This window comes from Salmo trutta, chromosome 31 (genome assembly GCF_901001165.1).
Source record: "Salmo trutta chromosome 31, fSalTru1.1, whole genome shotgun sequence".
Taxonomy (NCBI): Eukaryota; Metazoa; Chordata; class Actinopteri; order Salmoniformes; family Salmonidae; genus Salmo; species Salmo trutta.
Genome location: NC_042987.1, coordinates 780,895 through 803,206, shown reverse-complemented (window position 1 = coordinate 803,206; position 22,312 = coordinate 780,895). Strand labels below are relative to the sequence as shown.

General features: G+C 43.0%; 1 protein-coding gene across 8 annotated transcripts in view; it reads right to left on the bottom strand.

Moving 5' to 3' along the window:
- Positions 1-21,967, bottom strand: part of LOC115169289 (rho guanine nucleotide exchange factor 18) — a 31,644-nt gene extending 9,677 nt beyond the window's left edge. Inside the window, exons 1-11 of one of the 8 annotated variants that reach the window (XM_029724765.1) lie at positions 21,858-21,967; positions 12,879-13,077; positions 12,565-12,705; positions 12,272-12,393; positions 11,994-12,104; positions 10,852-11,092; positions 10,381-10,635; positions 4,220-4,405; positions 2,112-2,330; positions 1,702-1,826; positions 1,486-1,551 (exon numbers count right to left, since the gene is read on the bottom strand). In XM_029724765.1, coding sequence (XP_029580625.1) covers positions 1,486-1,551; positions 1,702-1,826; positions 2,112-2,330; positions 4,220-4,405; positions 10,381-10,635; positions 10,852-11,092; positions 11,994-12,104; positions 12,272-12,393; positions 12,565-12,705; positions 12,879-12,981 — 1,569 coding nt within the window. In that variant the 5' untranslated portion in view covers positions 12,982-13,077; positions 21,858-21,967. Of the gene's footprint in view, positions 1-1,485; positions 1,552-1,701; positions 1,827-2,111; positions 2,331-4,219; positions 4,406-10,380; positions 10,636-10,851; positions 11,093-11,993; positions 12,105-12,271; positions 12,394-12,564; positions 12,706-12,878; positions 13,078-19,122; positions 20,514-21,857 lie in introns of those variants that run through there. The other 7 variants (XM_029724766.1, XM_029724761.1, XM_029724762.1 and 4 more) reach the window with 7 other exon arrangements.
- Positions 21,968-22,312: the final 345 nt, after the last annotated feature.

Below are 22,312 nucleotides of genomic sequence, written 5' to 3'. Positions count from 1 at the left end.
GGCGGTGTCACAACCTGCCGTGATCAGGAGTCCCATAGGGCTACGCACAATTGGCCCAGCGTCGTCCGGGTTAGGGGAGGGTTTGGTCAGGGGGGCTTTACTTGGTTAATTGCTCTCTAGTGACTATGTGGCGGGCCGGGCGCCTGCAGGCTGACTTCGGTCATCAGTTGAACGGTGTATCCTCCGACACATTGGTGCTGTTAAGAAGCGAAGTTTGGTGGGTCATGTTTCGGAGGACGCATGACTCGACCTTTGCCTCCTGAGCCCGTTGGGGAGTTGCAGCGATTGAGACAAGATCGAAATTGGGGAGAAAAAAATAAATAATACAATTTTATAATATAGAGCAGAAATCATGGTTCCTTCAATGATGGCAAGTCGTCCAGGTCCCGAGGCAGCAAAGCATCCCCAAAGCATCATTCTACCACCACCATGCTTGACCGTTGGTATGAGGTTCTTACTGTGGAATGCAGTGTTTGGTTTTCGTCAGACATAACGGGACCCATGTCATCTAAAAAGTCGACTCAAGTTGGCCAAAAAGCACCTGGATGATTGTCAAGAATGTGTCAAAAGTGGAACGTTGTTACGTCTCTCGAAAACTAAACACTGCATTCCACAGTAAGAACCTCATACCAACGGTCAAGCATGGCGGTGGTAGTGTGATGGTTCGGGGTAGCTTTGCTGCCTCAGGACCTGGACGACTTGCCATCATTGAAGGAACCATGAATTCTGCTCTGTATCAGAGAATTCTAAAGGAGAACGTCAGGCTATCTGTCCGTGAGCTGAAGCTGAAGTACAGCTGGGTCATGCAGCAAGACAATGATCCAATACTCACAAGCACGTCTACATCAGAATGGCTGAAAAGCAACATATTTAAAGGTTTTGGAATGGCCTTGTCAAAGTCCAGACCTAAACCTGATTGAGATGTTGTGGCAGAACCTGAAACGAGCAGTTCATGCTCGAAAACCCACAAATGTTGTCGCTGAGTTAAAACAGTTCTGCATGGAAGAGTGGGGCAAAACTCCACAGCGATGTGAGAGACTGTTCAACAACTCTAGGAAGCGTTTGGTTGCAGTCATTGCAGCTAAAGATAGCACAACCAGTTATTGAGTAAAGGGGCAATTACTTTTTAACACAGGGGTTTTGGGTGTTGCACAACTTTGTTTATGAAATAAATGAAAACTTTTTTTCATTCAGGTTCCTTTTATTTAATATTAGGATTTGGTTGAAGATCTAAAAACATTCGGTGTCAAAAATATGCAAAAATAGAGAAAATCAGAAAGGGGGTAAATACTTTTCACAGCACTGTAAATAAATTAAATGATCCTTAAATATAAATATTTTCTAATAGACAAATATTTGCATAACTAATAAAATACAAAAACTGGCTCCAACAGGTTAGCGCAATAAAAAAAATGTGACTGCAGATATTCATGAACCTAAACATCACGATGTGTTCAGACTTCAGAGTCATCTAGCAACACTTACCTCAGCTTCAGGAAAGGATGGATTTGGGCATGGAGAAGTCCAGTATGATGCTGGTGACTCATCAGCCTGTAATCACAATACCATAAATCAGACGAACTAAACCAGTCAATACCTCCCTCCCTCTCTCTCTGAGGAGAGAACAAGAGCACACTTGTAGGAGGGAACAAGTGCCCACTTGGAAGTGAAAGGGAGAGAATGGGACAGCCAGTCACTCACCGACAGTTCCAGACTCTCTGACTGGTCAAGATCCTGTAGCTGGGGGTCAGAGTTTGAATGCTGACCTCTGTCTAGAGGTTGTACCGCCACACTGCCTGGCCGTTCACCCGCCTGTATATTACCATCTGGAAAACATGCACAGCAAATGTTGAACAAATAATGTTCAACTGTGTTCCAAAGAAAACACTGGATTTGTGAGATAAGAGGAATGATACAGTATGACCAGATATGAATACGAACAGTGGTATAATAAAGGAAAGGGAGATACCTAGTCAGTTGTACAACTGAATGCATTCAACTAAAATGTGTCTTCATCATTTAACCCAACCCCTCTGAATCAGAGAGGTGTGGGGGTCAATCCAGCAACCTTAGTCCATCTATATGAGTTGTCGACTGAGCGGTAGACTTACTCTTCATAAGGGGTATGGGATTGCAGACATAGCCCCCTAAGGTTTCGGCTCTCCTGAGTGCCGCCAGGTTCCGCAGCCCACCAAGGTTTAGCCCCCCTCGAAGGAGCCGTAGATCTTCTGTCCTCAAACTGTATCCCCCTGATACCAGGAAGTCCTCTGGAGGGGGGTAGGGGTCTCTCAGAGTCACACCGGACAGGAGAAGGTTCTGCAGATTATCCACTGAAGAGAGAAGAAGAAACTAAAAGCTGATTATCTGACTGACAAGCTAACATCGGATTCTCATGGTGGGTCAATAAGTATTTACAATTGAAGTTGGAAGTTTACATACACTTAGGTTGGAGTCATTAAATCTCGTTTTTCACCCACTCCGCAAATTTCTTGTTAACAAACTACAGTTTTGGCAAGTCAGTTAGGACATCTACTTTGTGCATGACAGAAGTCATTTTTCCAACAATTGTTTACAGACAGATTATTTCACTTATAATTCACTGTATCACAATTCCAGTGGGTCAGAAGTTTACATACACTGAGTTGACTGTGCCTTTAAACAGCTTGGAAAATTCCAGAAAATTATGTCATGGCTTTAGAAGCTTCTGATAGGCTAATTGACATCATTTGAGTCAATTGGAGGTGTACCTGTATTTCAAGGCCTACCTTCAAACTCAGTGCCTCTTTGCTTGACATCATGGGAAAATCAAAAGAAATCAGCCAAGACCTCTGAAATGACATTGTAGACCTCCACAAGTCTGGTTCATCCTTGGGAGCAATTTCCAAACACTTGAAGGTACCATGTTCATCTGTACAAACAATAGTACGCAAGCATAAACACCATGGGATCACGCAGCCGTCATACCGCTCAGGAAGGAGACGAGTTCTGTCTCCTAGAGATGAACGTACTTTAGTGCGAAAAGTGCAAATCAATCCCAGAACAACAGCAAAGGACCTTGTGAAGATGCTGGAGGAAACAGGTACAAAAGTATCTATATCCACAGTAAAACGAGTCCTATACTGACATAACCTGAAAGGCCGCTCAGCAAGGAAAAAGCCACTGCTCCAAAACCACCATAAAAAAAGCCAGACTACGGTTTGCAGCTGCACATGGGGACAAAGATTGTACTTTTTGGAGAAATGTCCTCTGGTCTGATGAAACAAAAATAGAACTGTTTGGCCATAATCACCATTGTTATGTTTGGAGGTAAAAGGGGGAGGCTTGCAAGCCAAAGAACACCATCCCAACCGTGAAGCACCGGGGTGGCAGCATCATGTTGTGGGGGTGCTTTGCTGCAGGAGGGACTGGTGCACTTCACAAAATTGATGGCATCATGAGGCAGGAAGATTATGTGGATATATTGAAGCAACATCTCAAGACATCAGTCAGGAAGTTAAAGCTTGGTCGCAAATGGGTCTTTCAAATGGACAATGACCCCAAGCATACTTCCAAAGTTGTGGCAAAATGGCTTAAGGACAACAAAATCAAGGTATTGGAGAGGCGATCACAAAGCCCTGACCTCAATCCCATAGAAAATTTGTGGGCAGAACGGAAAAAGCGTGTGCGAGCAAGGAGGCCTACAAACCTGACTCAGTTACACCAGCTCTGTCAGGAGGAATGGGCCAAAATTCACCCAACTTATTGTGGGAAGCTTGTGGAAGGCTACCCGAAACGTTTGATCCAAGTTAAACAATTTAAAGGCAATGCTACCAAATACTAATTGAGTGCATGTAAACTTCTGACCCACTGGGAATGTGATGAAAGAAATAAAAGCTGAAATAAATCATTCTCTACTATTATTCTGACATTTCACATTCTTAAAATAAAGTGGTGAACAGGGAATTTTTACTAGGATTAAATGTCAGGAATTGTGAAAAACTGAGTTTAAATGTATTTGGCTAAGGTGTATGTAAACTTCCGACTTCAACTGTATATCAGATTTACTAAAGAAAAGGGTTAAGTTCACTATTATCAGATCCTATCAGACCTAGCAGGAGTACCAAGGCCAGCCTATCAGAGGTGAAGGTGGAGCTATTACAATATTGCTATAACCTATCAAATCCTCTCAGATCTCCACAATTGCATAAGGTCTAAGGGTGGATTTGTCATTCAAACCTACCCTCAGTGATGGCCCCCTTGAGCAGTGTCTCCCCCTGCTGGGGGTCTAAGTCGTCACTACGGAGCAGCAGACGAGAGCGATTAGCTACATCCTCCAGCCCTGTTACAGCCTCCGCCATGTCAGCAAACATACGCAGCTTCTCTGTCAGGCTCTGCATGATCTGGGCATCCTTCATACATAGACTTCCTGGAGACACGCACAGATTCTATGGTCAGAAAAAAACAGACCTACAGATACACACACATATACTGCTCAAAAAAATAAAGGGAACACTTAAACAACACATCCTAGATCTGAATGAAAGATATAATCTTATTAAATACTTTTTTCTTTACATAGTTGAATGTGCTGACAACAAAATCACACAAAAATAATCAATGGAAATCCAATTTATCAACCCATGGAGGTCTGGATTTGGAGTCACACTCAAAATTAAAGTGGAAAACCACACTACAGGCTGATCCAACTTTGATGTAATTTCCTTAAAACAAGTCAAAATGAGGCTCAGTGGTGTGTGTGGCTCCACATGCCTGTATGACCTCCCTACAACGCCTGGGCATGCTCCTGATGAGGTGGCGGCTGGTCTCCTGAGGGATCTCCTCCCAGACCTGGACTAAAGCATCCGCCAACTCCTGGACAGTCTGTGGTGCAACGTGGCGTTGGTGGATGGAGCGAGACATGATGTCCCAGATGTGCTCAATTGGATTCAGGTCTGGGGAACGGGCGGGCCAGTCCATAGCATCAATGCCTTCCTCTTGCAGGAACTGCTGACACACTCCAGCCACATGAGGTCTAGCACTATCTTGCATTAGGAGGAACCCAGGGCCAACCGCACCAGCATATGGTCTCACAAGGGGTCTGAGGATCTCATCTCGGTACCTAATGGCAGTCAGGCTACCTCTGGCGAGCACATGGAGGGCTGTGCGGCCCCCCAAAGAAATGCCACCCCACACCATGACTGACCCACCGCCAAACCGGTCATGCTGGAGGATGTTGCAGGCAGCAGAACGTTCTCCACGGCGTCTCCAGACTCTGTCACGTCTGTCACGTGCTCAGTGTAAACCTGCTTTTATCTGTGAAGAGCACAGGGCGCCAGTGGCGAATTTACCAATCTTGGTGTTCTCTGGCAAATGCCAAACATCCTGCACGGTGTTGGGCTGTAAGCACAAGCCCCACCTGTGGACTTCGGGCCCTCATACCACCCTCATGGAGTCTGTTTCTGACCGTTTGAGCAGACACATGCACATTTGTGGCCTGCTGGAGGTCATTTTGCAGGGCTCTGGCAGTGCTCCTCCTGCTCCTCCTTGCACAAAGGCGGAGGTAGCGGTCCTGCTGCTGGGTTGTTGCCCTCCTACGGCCTCCTCCACGTCTCCTGATGTACTGGCCTGTCTCCTGGTAGCGCCTCCATGCTCTGGACACTACTCTGACAGACACAGCAAACCTTCTTGCCACAGCTCGCATTGATGTGCCATCCTGGATGAGCTGCACTACCTGAGCCACTTGTGTGGGTTGTAGACTCCGTCTCATGCTACCACTAGAGTGAAAGCACCGCCAGCATTCAAAAGTGACCAAAACATCAGCCAGGAAGCATAGGAACTGAGAAGTGGTCTGTGGTCCCCACCTGCAGAACCACTCCTTTATTGGGGGTGTCTTGCTAATTGCCTATAATTTCCACCTGTTTTCTATTCCATTTGCACAACAGCATGTGAATTTTTTTGTCAATCAGTGTTGCTTCCTAAGTGGACAGTTTGATTTCACAGAAGTGTGATTGACTTGGAGTTACATTGTGTTGTTTAAGTGTTCCCTTTATTTTTTTGAGCAGTGTATATTCCATATGACCTGACAATGGGAGTTGCGGGCAGCTGTTATTGAGGACATCTTGAAGCGCTTGGGTAGAGCTGGTATGGGTAGCGTCTTTTACCTTGGAAGTCTCTGAGACTGATTTAGCCTGGCCTCCTCCTGTTCACTGTACAGCTGTTCCTCCATCGTGTGCGTGGCCAAAGAGCACTATTTTCATGTCATCCAATAAATCTAAACGCCTGGAGTTGGCACTTGGATGCCAAATGGCATTGGCACTTGGTTTGGAACCAGTGTTATGGTCGGATGACATGAAAATAGATCTCTTTGGCAACGCACACCAGTGGTGGGTTTGGTGTCAAAATAAGGATGCATGAGCATAAATTAACCCCACGCTGGCCAGTACCCTTAGCAATTCGAGTTTCAGCCAATGAGCTTCAGCCCCTTGCTATTTGAGTGACAGCTGGCAAGATGCACACACAGTAGAGCGAGAGAGAGCAATGACTAGGTGCACATAGAGTGAGCTCCAAAAGTATTGGGACAGTGACACATTTGTTGTTGTTTTTAGCTCTGTACTCCAGCACTTTGAAATTATACAATGACTATGTGGTTAAAGTGTAGACTGTCAGTTTTAATATGGGGGGATTTTAATCCATATGGGGTCAACTGTTTAGAAATTACACCACCTTTTGTAAATAGTCCCCCCATTTTAGGGGACTAAAAGTATTAGTTTGATTTTAATTTGATTTGGATCTCTTTTAGTCCCCATTTGGACTAATCTTCCAAGAGTCCTTAAACATTAAAATACAATTTATAATACGAACACTTTTCACATATAACACACTATTACAAACATACATAATATACTAACATAATGACCCAATAAATACTCAATCTAAAAAATATTGATTCTTCATCTACTATAGTCCCACAACATTTCTATGTATTATATTTAAATCGTTTTAAAATAATGTTTAAATTTATATATTGAAAGATTTCTGGTTTGCTCAGTTAATTTATTCCATTTCTTTATTGCTCTAAATTGAAATGTTATTTTGCCTATTTCTCTTTTCTGTCTGGATTGGGACAAATTCCTGTGTATTAAAGTAATAAAAAGTTTAGTATTTGGTCCCATATTCATAGCACACAATGACTACATCTAGCTTGTGACTCTACACATTTGTTGGATGCATTTGCTGTTTGTTTAGGTTGTGTTTCAGATTATGCGCAATAGAAATGAATGATTCATAATGTAGTGTGTCATTTTGGAGTCACTTTTTTGTAAATAAGAATAGATTATGTTTCTAAACACTTCTACATTAATGTGGATGCTACCATGATTATGGATAATCCTGAATGAATCGTGATTAATGATGAGTGAGAAAGTTACAGATGCACAAATATCATACCCCCAAGACATGTTAACCTCTCACCATTACAATAACAGGGGAGGTTAGCATTTTATATCATACCCCCAAGACATGCTAACCTCTCACCATTACAATAACAGGGGAGGTTAGCATTTTATATCATACCCCAAGACATGCTAATCTCTCACCATTACAATAACAGGGGAGGTTAGCATTTTATATCATACCCCCAAGACATGCTAACCTCTCACCATTACAATAACAGGGGAGGTTAGCATTTTATATCATACCCCCAAGACATGCTAATCTCTCACCATTACAATAACAGGCGGGGTTAGCATTTCTGAGGGGGTATGATATTTGTGCGTCTGTAACTTTGTCACTCATCATTATTCACACTTCATTTAAGATGATCCGTAATCATGGGAGCCCCCACATTAATGTAGAAGTGTTTAGAAACATATTCTATTTTTATTTACAATAAAAGTGACTCCAAAATGACAATACATTATGAATCATTCATTTCTATTGGGGACAAAACACAAACACAACAAAAACAAACAAAACAAAACACAGAAACACAACCAAAACAAACAGCAAATGCATCCAACAAATTTGTAGAGTCACAAGCTAGATGTAGTCATTGCGTGCTATGAATATGGGACTAAATACTTAACTTTTTACTACTTTAATACACATACAAGTGAATATGTCCCAATTTTTTTGGTCTCCTAAAATGGGGGGACTATGTACAAAAAGTGCTGTAATTTCTAAACGGTCCCCCCGAATTGGATGAAAATACCTTCAAATTAAAGCTGACAGTCTGCAGTTTAACCTCGTTTTCATTGTGTCATTTCAAATCCAAAATGCTAGCGTACAGTTGTGGCCAAAAGTTTTGAGAATGACACAAATATTAATTCCACAAAGTTTGCTGCTTCAGTGTCTTTAGATATTTTTGTCAGATGTTACTATGGAATACTGAAGTATAATTACAAGCATTTCATAAGTGTCAAAGGTTTTTATTGACAATTACATGAAGTTGATGCAAAGAGTCAATATTTGCAGTGTTGACCCTTCTTTTTCAAGACCTCTGCAATCCGCCCTGGCATGCTGTCAATTAACTTCTGGGCCACATCCTGACTGATGGCAGCCCATTCTTGCATAATCAATGCTTGGAGTTTGTCAGAATTTGAGGGTTTTTGTTTGTCCACCCACCTCTTGAGGATTGACCACAAATTCTCAATGGGATTAAGGTCTGGGGAGTTTCCTGGCCATGGACCCAAAATATCGATGTTTTGTTCCCTGAGACACTTAGTTATCACTTTTGCCTTATGGCAAGGTGCTCCACTATGCTGGAAAAGGCATTGTTCGTCACCAAACTGTTCCTGGATGATTGGGAGAAGTTGCTCTCGGAGGATGTGTTGGTACCATTCTTTATTCATGGCTGTGTTCTAAGGCAAAATTGTGAGTGAGCCCACTCCCTTGGCTGAAAAGCAACCCCACACATGAATGGTCTCAGGATGCTTTACTGTTGGCATGACACAGGACTGATGGTAGCGCTCACCTTGTCTTCTCCGGACAAGCTTTTTTCCGGATGCCCCAAACAATCGGAAAGAGGATTCAGAGAAAATGACTTTACCCCAGTCCTCAGCAGTCCAATCCCTGTACCTTTTGCAGAATATCAGTCTGTCCCTGATGTTTTTCCTGGAGAGAAGTGTCTTCTTTGCTGCCCTTCTTGACACCAGGCCATCCTCCAAAAGTCTTCACCTCACTGTGCGTGCAGATGCACTCACACCTGCCTGCTGCCAGGTGTGAGTGCGGTCCTGACGGTCCTGGCGCTTGCTAGACTTTCTTGGGCGCCCTGAAGCCTTCTTCACCACAATTGAACCGCTCTCCTTTAAGTTCTTGGTGATCCGATAAATGGTTGATTTAGGTGCAATCTTACTGGCAGCAATATCCTTGCCTGCGAAGCCCTTTTTGTGCAAAGCAATGATGACGGCACGTGTTTCCTTGCAGGTAACCATGGTTGACAGAGGAAGAACAATGATTCCAAGCACCACCCTCCTTTTGAAGCTTCCAGTCTGTTATTCAAACTCAAATCAGCATGACCGAGTGATCTCCAGCCTTGTCCTCGTCAACACTCACACCTGTGTTAATGAGAGAATCACTGACATGATGTCAGCTGGTCCTTTTGTGGCAGGACTGAAATGCAGTGGAAATGTTTTGGGGGGGATTCAGTTCATTTGCATGGCAAAGAGGGACTTTGCAATGAATTGCAATTCATCTGATCACTCTTCATAACATTCTGGAGTATATGCAAATTGCCATCATACAAACTGAGGCAGCAGACTTTGTGAAAATTAATATTTGTGTCATTCTCAAAACTTTTGGCCACGCTTGTACAGAGCCTAAACAACAACAAATGTGTCACTGTCCCAATACTTTTGGAGCTCACTGTAACTGTACATTTGTGACATAGTAAGCAATTTTTTGGCTCGCGGACGCTACTTTCAGAACTACTGGCTAAAAAGTATACAAAAGTACCAGAGAATATCTTTAAGGTCAACTCATGAACTTTACCCAGTACCAGGACATTTTAGCCAAAAACCTGGTTGCCTCTGCCAGGAGGCTGAAATTTGGCCGAAAGCAGATCTTCCAGCAAGACAATAACCCCAAATATTTGGTTAATTGACAACAAAATCAATATTTTGCATTGGCCATCTCAGTCTCCGGACTTGAATCACGGTGAAAACCTGTGGTTGGGCAGTCCATAAGCGCAGATGAAGGATATCAAGGATCTGGAAAGATTCCGAAAACAGGGGTGCTAATAATTTTGACCCCAATCTTTTTGAGAGAAAAAATGTTCCATGTAAAAAATTGTTTTTGCATACAATTTAGCTCAGTATGTGTATTATTTATTTGATACCGTTTTTTCCCTGATCTTTATCAAGGATGCCAATAATTTTGGATCTGACTGTATTTCTTTTAAATCACCTTTCAGCCATTCGTTCCCTGCCTGCCAGTTGACAGTCCCCTCATGGAGCAGGGTTCTGGACCCCACTGCCAGGTCCTCTCTCTTGAACACCCTTCCATCCTTCAGCCTGCTGTGGGAATGAGGTTCCAAACTGCTGCCTATGTCTCTCAACCTAGAGGCCCTCTCATAGTCATGGACTTGAGAGTCCACAGCAGAGATTGTCTCTCTGATCAGAACCAGGGCTTGGGCCAGGGCATCGTGCTCCTCACTGTCAGCTGATGAGAGAAGATGGGATGAGAGTAGAGGATTGGGTTTGGGTTCATTCCAATTCAATTCAGTCAATTCAGGAAGTAAAATCAAATTTCATTTGTGAACAGCGCGGTTATCAAGCATGCTGGGCCTGGGGGCTGATAGTGCAAAGAGATATGCATCCTAGCCCAGCTGAGCCCAACTTAAAGGCATTCAGTTACCTAACTGAGACTGTTAGTTACCATCAGTGTTCTGTAGAATGCGTTCGACCAGAAAGGGGTACTTTGTGAGCCGCTGAGTCACCAACAGAATACATTCTGGGACTCCTAACTGCCGCACGATGGACAACCGACCGATTTTCTTAATCAAGTTCTGGAACTTGTTGTTCTGTAGCTGTTCTTTGTAGAAGCTGACAGCATCTGTGTGGTGACTGCAGCAGTCTCCATAGCTCTCCTTCATCCTCTCTCCCATCTCACCTGAAAACTACACCACCACATCATCATGATAATGATCAGGTAAACAACAATAAACAAGCAAACATCAGGTATGACTCAATATATGACAAAGGGATACTACAGAGAGTCATAATTTCTTGAGAATGCTTTCTCAGAATCAGAGAGAGAGAGGGGGGCTACCTAGTTGATCAGTATATATCCCAGCTGTGTGACAGTGTAATGGCTCCTACCTGTTTGTGTTACAGTGTAATGGTTCATACATGTCTGTTTCAATGACTGTATATATATATGAATGGACCAAGCCATCGATCACGTGAAACCATTCATTCCTATGTGAATACTCAATAGCGCATTGAAGCCAAATGAAGTCGGTTAAGACGGTGTCTCATGGAGACAACATGCGCAGTTTGAGCTACTCAAGGAAGTGAAGTTGCAGGCTAGCTCAGTGCTGCCCCTTCACATTCATTAACTCAAGATGAAGGTGGACCTGGGTACTGCAGGCTGCCATTAGCAACAAAATTAACAAAATCAACAAAAATAACTTATTCTGTGTGCGATTTTAAAATAATTGGTTCAAAGATAAACATCTGGTGTATTAGAAGCAATTATTGGTACTTTGATTGGTACGAAGATTGCCATTTTATCCATTCACTAAAATGGGGGATCATGTTTTTTTGCTAACAATGCCTGTAGTACCGCAGTCGGCCTTCAACTTCCATGGCTTAAATGAGAGGGGGCAGTCGTTTTCCCCTGGTCTGTGTGACTGTGTAATGGTTCCTACCTGTCTGTGTAACAGTGTAATTACTGGTTTCTACCTGTTTGTGTAACATACCTGTCTGTTGTGTGATAGTTTCTACCTGGTTGATGAGTATGTCTCCCAATTGTGCGACTGTGTAATGAGACCTACCTGTCTGTGTAATGGTTCCTACCTGGTTGATGAGTATAGCTCCCAGCTGTGTGACTGTGTAGTGATTCTGTCCATCGCGGCAGTCTCTAAGACACCACAGGAAGTGTTGGTGGATGTGCAGCAGGCTGTCCATCTGATGGATGAGTAAAGGAAATGATTACTGTACATGTAATACACACCTATTGGTTTTAAGCAGGAGATGGAGTCACCGGAGGGAACATCCTGTCCAGCTTATGCTCCTTCATCCGTAGGCTCTGTCTCAGATCTCTCTCTCTTCCCATCTCTCCATGTGCGTGTTACCTGAGGGAACATCCTGTCCAGCATAGTCTCCTCCATCTGTAGGTTGTGTCTCAGCTCATACTGGTACACACTCAGCAGCAGCTTCAAGGTCCGCATGTGGTACACCTCAGTCTGGATCAACTCTGACACACACACAAATACAGCATCATTATTACGGTTATAAAGTTACTACCATCGTCATCATTATTACTGTTATAAAGAAGTCATCAACAACATTATTGTAGCAATGGTTATCATCATCACCCAAACCAGTTCTTTAAGGATAAGATCAGCTACCCCAGCTATAGTCTTACCATAGATGACATCTTGTCTCTTTATAGCGTCTTTGTGTAATCTCTTTATGTACTGCTGGTCCACAGAGACACTCCAGGACTCTCCCTCTAGGTCCTGAGCATCAGCCTCCAACTCCGCTAGCAGGGCACTGTAGTGGCCATCTACACACACACAATAAACACACACACACACACACACACAGCTTAATGGACATCTAGACACACACAAAACAAAGTGTCACAATAACACACAACAAACATAAGACAGGTACAATAACACATACAGGACAAACTACTGCAACTACTGTAGTGTAGCTGACTCCCTGATCCTGTACCTTCTAAGTTGATGATGTCGGTGCTGGACGAGGAGAGGGACACAGAGTCCTCAGGAGGAGGGGGTCGAGGAGAAAGTCCTCTGAGAGTATCCAGGTCATCCATGTGTTACAGTATGTGGGGGTTAAAGGTCAGGATGATGGGACCAAGGCCATGGGGAGGCCATGGGAGCCTGGGGGATGGAACCTGTATACGGGACTACTGGATGGAGGGAGGAGAGAGATTGCATTTGTATTACATTGTGTATTGTTATATAATAGCTCATTTGTAAAGCTAATGAGAAATAACCTGGCCATACGGTCCTGGAAGTTTGGTTTCATGTAAAGACAGTGTTTTGTTTGTTGTGGCCTACTATAATTTTAGATGTTTAAACTGATTTTAGATTAGATACACACAAAAAAAATATGTGGACACCCCTTCAAATTAGTGGATTCGGCTATTTCAGCCACACCCGTTGCTGACAGGTGTATACAATCTGGCAATCATCAAGGAGCAACAACGGCTCAGCCGCAAAATGGTAGGCCACACAAGCTCACAGAACAGGACCGCCGAATGCTTGAAGCGTGTAGCGCTTGCAACACTCACTACCGAGTTCCAAAATGATTCTGGAAGCAACGTGAGCACAAGAACTGTTCGTCGGGAACTTCAAGAAATGGGTTTTCATGGCCAAGCAGCGCAATGCCAAGCGTCGGCTGGAGTGGCGTAAAGCTCGCCACCATTTTACTGTGGAGCAGTGGAAACGTGTTCTCTGGAGTGATGAATCACGCTTCACCATCTGGCAGTCCGACGGAGAAATCTGGGTTTGGCGGATGCCAGGAGAACGCTACCTGCCCGAATGCATAGTGTCAACTGTAAAGTTTGGTGGAGGAGGAGTAGCTCTGGGGCTGTTTTCAAGGCCCCATAGTTCCAGTGAAGGGAAATCTTAAGGCTAGAGCACACAATGACATTCTAGACTATTTCTACTGTTCCTTGAAACGATCAAAAGCCTGTATAGAAAATACCCCAGACAGGAAGAGAGGATTAGATAGTGTTGAATCCTGACAAAGACTATTTTCTATTACAGAACAGAAACAAAGCCTGTGGTGTGGAAAGGAAAGAAAGCGGGTTTGACACAATTACAGCACCACAGCCCTAGTCAGACGAGCTCACTGACAACACACATGGCAGGGGTGAGGGACGGAGAGGGAGAATTCACACAACACAAGACAGCAGGGGGCAATTCCTTGATAACGAACATGCGCCAAGACTGATTTTTTTATTAAAAAGTACGCCAAACAAAAAACATTGATTTCAAAGTTTATCAACCCAAACAACTCTATGCACAATGAATCCTTTTACCAATTTATACTGAATTTCAGTAAAATCTCCCTCAGTTTTTTGTGTCCACGTTTTCCGAATTAGGATTCCACGATGTCTGCAGAAAGAATGGGGTATCAGCTATGGCATGATACATTGACTTTGAAAAAAAGCATTTTTGGTTATTGAACTACATACAGTAAGTGAAGAGGATTTACACCCAGTAACAGAATTGGGGTAATCAAATCTGAAGTAATCCTAGTCGTCTATGTTTCACAAGTTTTCAGTGGTGTAAAGTACTTAAGTAAAAATACTTTAAAGTACTACTTAAGTAGTTTTGGGGGGTAACTTTTACTTCACTATATTCCTATATTTATTTTACTTCACTATATTCCTCTTTAAATCTGGGTATTCCTCCAAAGCTCCACTGTCCTGAGTCTGCACAACTCTGCCAGGACCTAGGATCAAGGGAGATACTAAAGTGTTTTAGTACTATATCTCTTGACACAATGATGAAAATAATCATGGCCTCCAAACCCTCAAGCTGCATACTGGACCCTATTCCAACTAAACTACTGAAAGAGCTGCTTCCTGTGCTTGAACATAATAAACGGCTCTCTATCCACCGGATGTGTACCAAGCTCACTAAAAGTGGCAGTAATAAAGCCTCTCTTGAAAAAGCCGAATCTTGACCCAGAAATTTAAAAAAACTATCGGCCTATTTCGAATCTTCCATTCCTCTCAAAAATTTTTGAAAAAGCTGTTGCACAGCAACTCACTGCCTTCCTGAAGACAAACAATGTATACGAAACGCTTCAGTCTGGTTTTAGACCCCATCATAGCACTGAGACTGCACTTGTGAAGGTGGTAAAGGACCTTTTAATGACGTCAGACCGAGGCTCTGCATCTGTCCTCGTGCTCCTAGATCTTAGTGCCGCTTTTGATCCCATCAATCACCACATTCTTTTGGAGAGATTGGAAACCCAAATTGGTCTACATGGACAAGTTCTGGCCTGGTTTAGATCTTATCTGTCGGAAAGATATCAGTTTGTCTCTGTGAATGGTTTGTCCTCTGACAAATCAATTGTACATTTCGGTGTTCCTCAAGGTTCCGTTTTAGGACCACTATTGTTTTCACTATATATTTTACCTCTTGGGGATGTCATTCGAAAACATAATGTTGAATTTCACTGCTATGCGGACGACACACAGCTGTACATTTCAATGAAACATGGTGAAGCCCCAAAATTGCCCTCGCTAGAAGCCTGTGTTTCAGACATAAAGAAGTGGATGGCTGCAAACTTTCTACTTTTAAACTCGGACAAAACAGAGATGCTTGTTCTAGGTCCCAAGAAACAAAGAGATCTTCTGTTGAATCTGACAATTAATCTGGATGGTTGTACAGTCGTCTCAAATAAAACTGTGAAGGACCTCAGCGTTACTCTGGAACCTGATCTCTCTTTTGAAGAACATATCAAGACTGTTTCAAGGACAACTCTTTTCCATCTACGTAACATTGCAAAAATCAGAAACTTTCTGTCCAAAAATGACGCAGAAAAATTAATCCATGCTTTTGTTACTTCTAGGCTGGACTACTGCAATGCTCTACTTTCCAGCTACCCGGATAAAGCACTAAACAAACTTCAGTTAGTGCTAAATACGGCTGCTAGAATCCTGACTAGAACCAAAGAATTTGATCATATTACTCCAGTGCTAGCCTCCCTACACTGGCTTCCTGTTAAGGCAAGGGCTGATTTCAAGGTTTTACTGCTAACCTACAAAGCATTACATGGGCTTGCTCCTACCTATCTTTCCGATTTGGTCCTGCCGTACATACCTACACGTACGCTACGGTCACAAGACGCAGGCCTCCTAATTGTCCCTAGAATTTCTAAGCAAACGGCTGGAGGTAGGGCTTTCTCCTATAGAGCTCCATTTTTATGGAATGGTCTGCCTACCCATGTGAGAGACGCAGACTCAGTCTCAACCTTTAGGTCTTTACTGAAGACTTATCTCTTCAGTAGGTCCTAAAAAAGTATAGTCTGGCCCAGGGGTGTGAAGGTGAACAGAAAGGCTGGAGCAACGAACCGCCCTTGCGGTCTCTGCCTTGCCGGTTCCCCTCTCTCCACTGGGATTCTCTGCCTCTAACCCTATTACAGGGGCTGAGTCACTGGCGTACTGGTGTTCTTCCATGCCGTCCATGGGAGGGGTGCGTCACTTGAGTGGGCTGAGTCACTGACGTGGTCTTCCTGTCTGGGTTGGCGCCCCCACCTTGGGTTGTGCCGTGGCGGAGATCTTTGTGGGCTATACTCGGCCTTGTCTTAGGACGGTAAGTTGGTGGTTGGAGACATCCCTCTAGTGGTGTGGGGGCTGTGCTTTGGCAAAGTGGGTGGGGTTATATCCTGCCTGTTTGGCCCTGTCCGGGGGTTTCATCGGATGGGGCCACAGTGTCTCCTGATCCCTCCTGTCTCAGCCTCCAGTATTTATGCTGCAGTAGTTTATGTGTCGGGGGGCTAGGGTCAGTCTGTTACATCTGGAGTATTTCTCTTGTCTTATCCGGTGTCCTGTGTGAATTTAAATATGCTCTCTCTAATTCTCTCTTTCTCTCTTTTTTTCTTTCTCTCGGAGGACCTGAGCCCTAGGACCATGCCTCAGGACTACCTGGCATGATGACTCCTTGCTGTCCCCAGTCCACCTGGCCGTGCTGCTGCTCCAGTTTCAACTGTTCTGCCTGCGGCTATGGAACCCTGACCTGTTCACCGGACGTGCTTGTTGCACCCTCGACAACTACTATGATTATTATTATTTGACCATGCTGGTCATTTATGAACATTTTAACATCTTGACCATGTTCTGTTATAATATCCACCCGGCACAGCCAGAAGAGGACTGGCCACCCCTCATAGCCTGGTTCCTCTCTAGGTTTCTTCCTAGGTTTTTGGCCTTTCAAGGGAGTTTTTCCTAGGGAGTTTTTCCTAGCCACTGTGCTTCTTTCACATGCATTGCTTGCTGTTTGGGGTTTTAGGCTGGGTTTCTGTACAGCACTTTGAGATATCAGCTGATGTACGAATGGCTATATAAATAAATTTGATTTGATTTGATTTAAAGAAAATTATATACTTTTTACTCCATACATTTCCCTGACAACCACAGACTTATCAAGAGAACATCCCTGGTCATCCCTACTGCCTCTGATCTGGCGGACTCACTAAACACACATGCTTCGTTTGTGAATTATGTCTGAGTGTTGGGAGTGTGCCCCTGGCTAAAAAACAAGAAAATGGTGCCATCTGGTTTACTTTATGTAAGGAATTTGAAATGATTTATACTTTTGATACTTAAGTATATTTAAAACCAAATACTTTTATTGAAGTCGTATTTTACTGGGTCATTTTTACTTTTACTTGAGTCATTTTCTATTAAGTATGACAATTGGGTACTTTTTCCACCACTGCAAGTTTGGACATCAAAGTACAGCACAGTAGAGCACAGTACAGTACAGTAGAGTTCAGTAAAGTATAGTTCAGTACAGTAGAGCATAATAAATTAGTGAATTCAGCTCAGTGTGCTCTACTGTATACTGTACTGTGAACTATACTCTACTTTTCTTTATTGTACTCTACTGTGCTGTCCAAACGTGTGAACCCAACTGTGGTTTGTGACAACTATGATTTCCCATTGTAGCAAATTCAATTGCAGAAATTCCGTTACCGATTTTCCAGAAATCCCGATACTGATTTGGCAACGGAATTTCACTTAATTAATACATAAAATTGATATCAGTAAAAACACTAATTGATAGGTCTACCTTTACTTGTTACTTCTGTGTGTGTTCATTATCCTCCCTCTTCATGAGGGAGAGATTCAAAAATATCTTTAAGATGTGTTTTTTTGGTAACGGAATTTCGAGGCACAAGGCAATATTTCTTAAACTTACAAGAAGCAAACAATTTCTCCAAAACTAAATATAAAAGTGTTAATATAACTTGGCAGGGGTCTTCAACATCATTGTGTTTTGATGTATTTCTAAAAACACAATACTTTTTCTGGTACTGTAGATGTTTTCTAAGACCCCTTTTCCATCTCTTTGACAAGAAATCAAAGCCTTTGCTTATTCCACATTTTTAGGATGGATTTGTTTTGTTTTATGTATATTTGCCTTAACTTCAAAAAAATAGTCTCTTAGCTTTAATTTGAGACCCAATTTGACATGCTCCTACGAACTTGATTGATGTTCATTAGCATCATAGCATAGACCTAACGGTCACAGTTGTGAACTGACCCCGTCAACTAAATTGCATTGAAATAAAATATACTTTCAACTTAATGAAGCCTTCATAGATCCTTTATAAGGCATAAATATATTAATAAAAAAACATTCATAAGCATATTTCATGCTAAAAAGGATGGAGAAAGGGTTATGTCCCATGTAAAATGTCAGTGCACCATCAGTATGTATGGGCCTCAGAGCAAGTTTGGTCTTATTTGCCCAACCACTGTAGCTCAATGATATCTCTCTACTGGGTGGGTGGACGTGCGCGCACACACACACACACACACACACACACACACACACACACACACACACACACACACACACGACAGCCTAGCGACACCAAGGCCGGCCAAAACATACAGACAGGAGTGTGTGCCATAGAGGAAAGTAACCCACTGGCTGCATGTGTGTGTGTGAATGTGTGTGCTTAGTTCACACAGCTGGGTACCAAAGACACAGTTCACACACCCATCTGTCTCTATAGTCTCTGGCTCAACTGTTACGTACACAGACAGACAGGACACAGCTTCCTCCTACAGTACACTACACACAGAGTGTCAAGAAGAAGCACTTCTGGTGGTGCCTACTTTTGATCAGGGCCCATAAAAGTAATGCACTACATAGGTAATAGGTTGCCATTTAGGAATTTAAGTTTTACACTTCCCCATACTGACCTGGGAGGAAAGGGGAGGAGGCGAGAGGGGGTGTGGAGCATGAAATACAGGTCAGCCAAGTATCCCGGCGGGTGAACGCAGTGTAAGTAGAGTAACGCTTTCTCTACTTTCAATGAATTTTCCCAGAAAAAATTCAGTAAACGATAATGCAAAATAAAAAAGGTGCGTAAATGGCATTTATACTCCACTACAACACTGACTGCCTGTAAAACAGTCAGTACACTGCCACTAGCAAATGTTCAACATGCTCCCTTCATGTCCACAGGGCAAGGGCCTTGACACACTATTTACTCATTAACAGGAAATAGCTACAGTATCTTTCTCTCCCTTTTGCTCTCTCTCTCTGTGCGTGTGTGTGTGGACTGTGGAGGCGAATTCTCATGGCGAGAGTCTAAAACCTTGGGTTGGGGAAAAATTATGTGAGGGGTGTGTGTGTGAGAGAGAGAGTGTGTGTGAGCTCCAGCACAGCTAGCTAGGCCTACTTATAATCATGTGACCTACTCCCATCAGGGGTTCTTCATGGACAAACTGAAAAATACAGAATACAGCCTCACTAATGGCTGGCCTGGTATGGCCGGGGGCTTTTCCCCACTCACACACACCATCTAGGTAGCTTGCTCAACAGTGTCCCATGTTAGTTTCTATCTGAGAGGTGATAGTGACACCTGTCAGATCTAACAGGGTCCATTATGATCTGTCTTTCTAATGTATTGTACTGTATTCAACATAGCCACTGAGGTTTAGAACCTCTTCACTCCCTAACAGGGAATAGTCACGAGTGTGAATGGCAGGTGTTAATTTCAGTAGTGGAGAGAAGTGTGTAGAGAAATTAGTACATGTGGGTGTCTGTTAACGTTTCTGTTTTGATGTCTTGGAGAGAGATGGATATTCAAAATCTTAGTTTGACAACAGACAACATCCAAGTGACTTGAATTACATTCAACAGCTTATTTTGAGCAAATATTGCATTGAAGTATGAATTTAAGTTTGAAGGCTACAAGGCATATGTTTGTAAAGCATTTCATTATGTCAAATACATGCCGGTAGAATTTTCGAAAAGTTAATTCAAGTTAAAATGACTGGGATCATTACAATTGAACGTTTTTATGGCGACCAACCAACCTAGCAACAGTCATTTGCCTGGTCCACATAGGCTGTAACACCTGACCTGACTAAGTCAACAAGAAGTATTTCATTTCCCCGTGAAATAAAACTATAAAATACGACATCAACCCGATAGTCTCGATATATTCTTACCCCACCCTCGAACTAATTCCAGCGCAAACTGTAGTAAAAATGTTGTTACTTTGTATCAGCTGCTAAGGATCCCGGATAGCGTCGACAGCGTTTGCATGAACAAGCCTGTGCCGTTTCCTACATAGAGATAGATAGAGGACTCTTTGTATCTGTGCCATTATCGCGTCTGTGACAGCCTGTGTTAGACCATTGAGGATATCTCAATTTTGAAGTAGTCAATTTTCTTCTTCACGATTGGCGGATCCTTCCTGATTACCTGGTTGGATATGACTCCAACAGGGTCACCAGGAGAGTTCAGCCAATGAAGTTGCAAGTCCCACCGAGTTGACAACATTAAATCGGTGAAAGCCCTCATTGGCGCTGCCCATGCTAACAGGTCCTTTTTGGCAACTAGAAGCCTCTATCATTCTTTATGTTATCCTACCTTCTCAAAGCATTCTGGGAGCCGTTCCTTAAATAGTTAAACGCAACCAGAGAAAGAGGCAAAGCTGGAGGGTTACTGCCCAAAATCTGTCCTCGAAAGTAAGACCACGAATTGAGGAATCTTTGTATAGAGGTTAATGAGTGTCGAATTTGGTCAACAAAACATGTAATTGCTAATTTGCTACATATAAGGTTTATTTGATCAAATGTAAGTTTCATAATGGTTAGGTTGCTACCAGTGGCGATGTTAGCATGTAAATCTTGGTGAGGCAATCTCAACATATATTTTTTAAATGCATGCCAGCAAAGCCACTACACACAACACTAAACAATACATTCATTGCACTATAACGGTGACAAACGGTGCCCACAAACTGCTAGGACCTACATAAAGCTGTCCCAAAAGCAGAGCTTTCTTTTCATCACCATGGAGTGAATCCATACCACCGCTACACCTGGCTATCAACAGAGCCTTCTCTGGCAGCGAAACAGTGCATTCAGACTCATTTACTGCATTTTTTAAAACATGGCTGACTTGCTTAAAAACAAATGTTTTTTTACTGACAATTGAGATGTACAAACTATGGCATATGGTAACGATGAGCGGATAAGATGCAATCCGTAATTTCAAATAAGACAATGAGCGAGCTAAGATGGACATAGTCAATAACTATTTGTTCAGCACCTTTGAAATGTACAGCGACAGAACTCAGAACATGGGCCGTTCTTACAGTATTCTCCCTGTACACCAAGTCAGGACCGTAAGATAAAGGAGGCATATAAGCAGACAATGAAAGCTCTTACAATATTCAATGATTACATTTCTCTAAAACAGGCCATAGGCTACATGTGCACCACCAAGTCAGAACAGTGGGCTAAGTTATGAGGGAAAAAGGGACCAAATTATTAGGGTGAGGCACATGGGCTACTAACAGCTACAACACAACATCCAGTATTACTTTCTTAGTTACAGTATACATATCTCCCTGGCATATGACATAATTTATGCAGCAGCATACAAGACATTTTTAGATTCACTGTTGTGCTGTGCTCACTTGAACAGGAAGGTGGCGTGGGGGTCCATCTTGTGGGCAAAGTCTGGCATTTGCTGGATTTATGGTGCTTTCAAGATAACTGGGAACTCAGATAAAAACAAGGTTGAATCACGATGTCACTGATCTTCAGGTCAGAGCTCTAGAAAGAGGCGAGAGTTCCTGACTTGCAATTCCGAGTTGGATGACCTTTCAAAACGTATTTTCCCAGTCTGAGCTCGTTTTTTTCCGAGTTCCCAGTTGTCTTGAACTTACTGAAATCTTTAGTATTCCCAGTTCCGAGTTTCCAGTTGATTTGAACGCGGCAGAAGTCATGCTGGATTGACAGCATGGCCAATGTATTCAACCTTTTCTGGCCGATGGTTTTGCATGTGAATGCTTATCCTTTTAAACTTTGAAAAGAGACCCTTAATCCCAGACTAGGACCACACACCCTCTCCACCGAAGAGCAGGCAGGG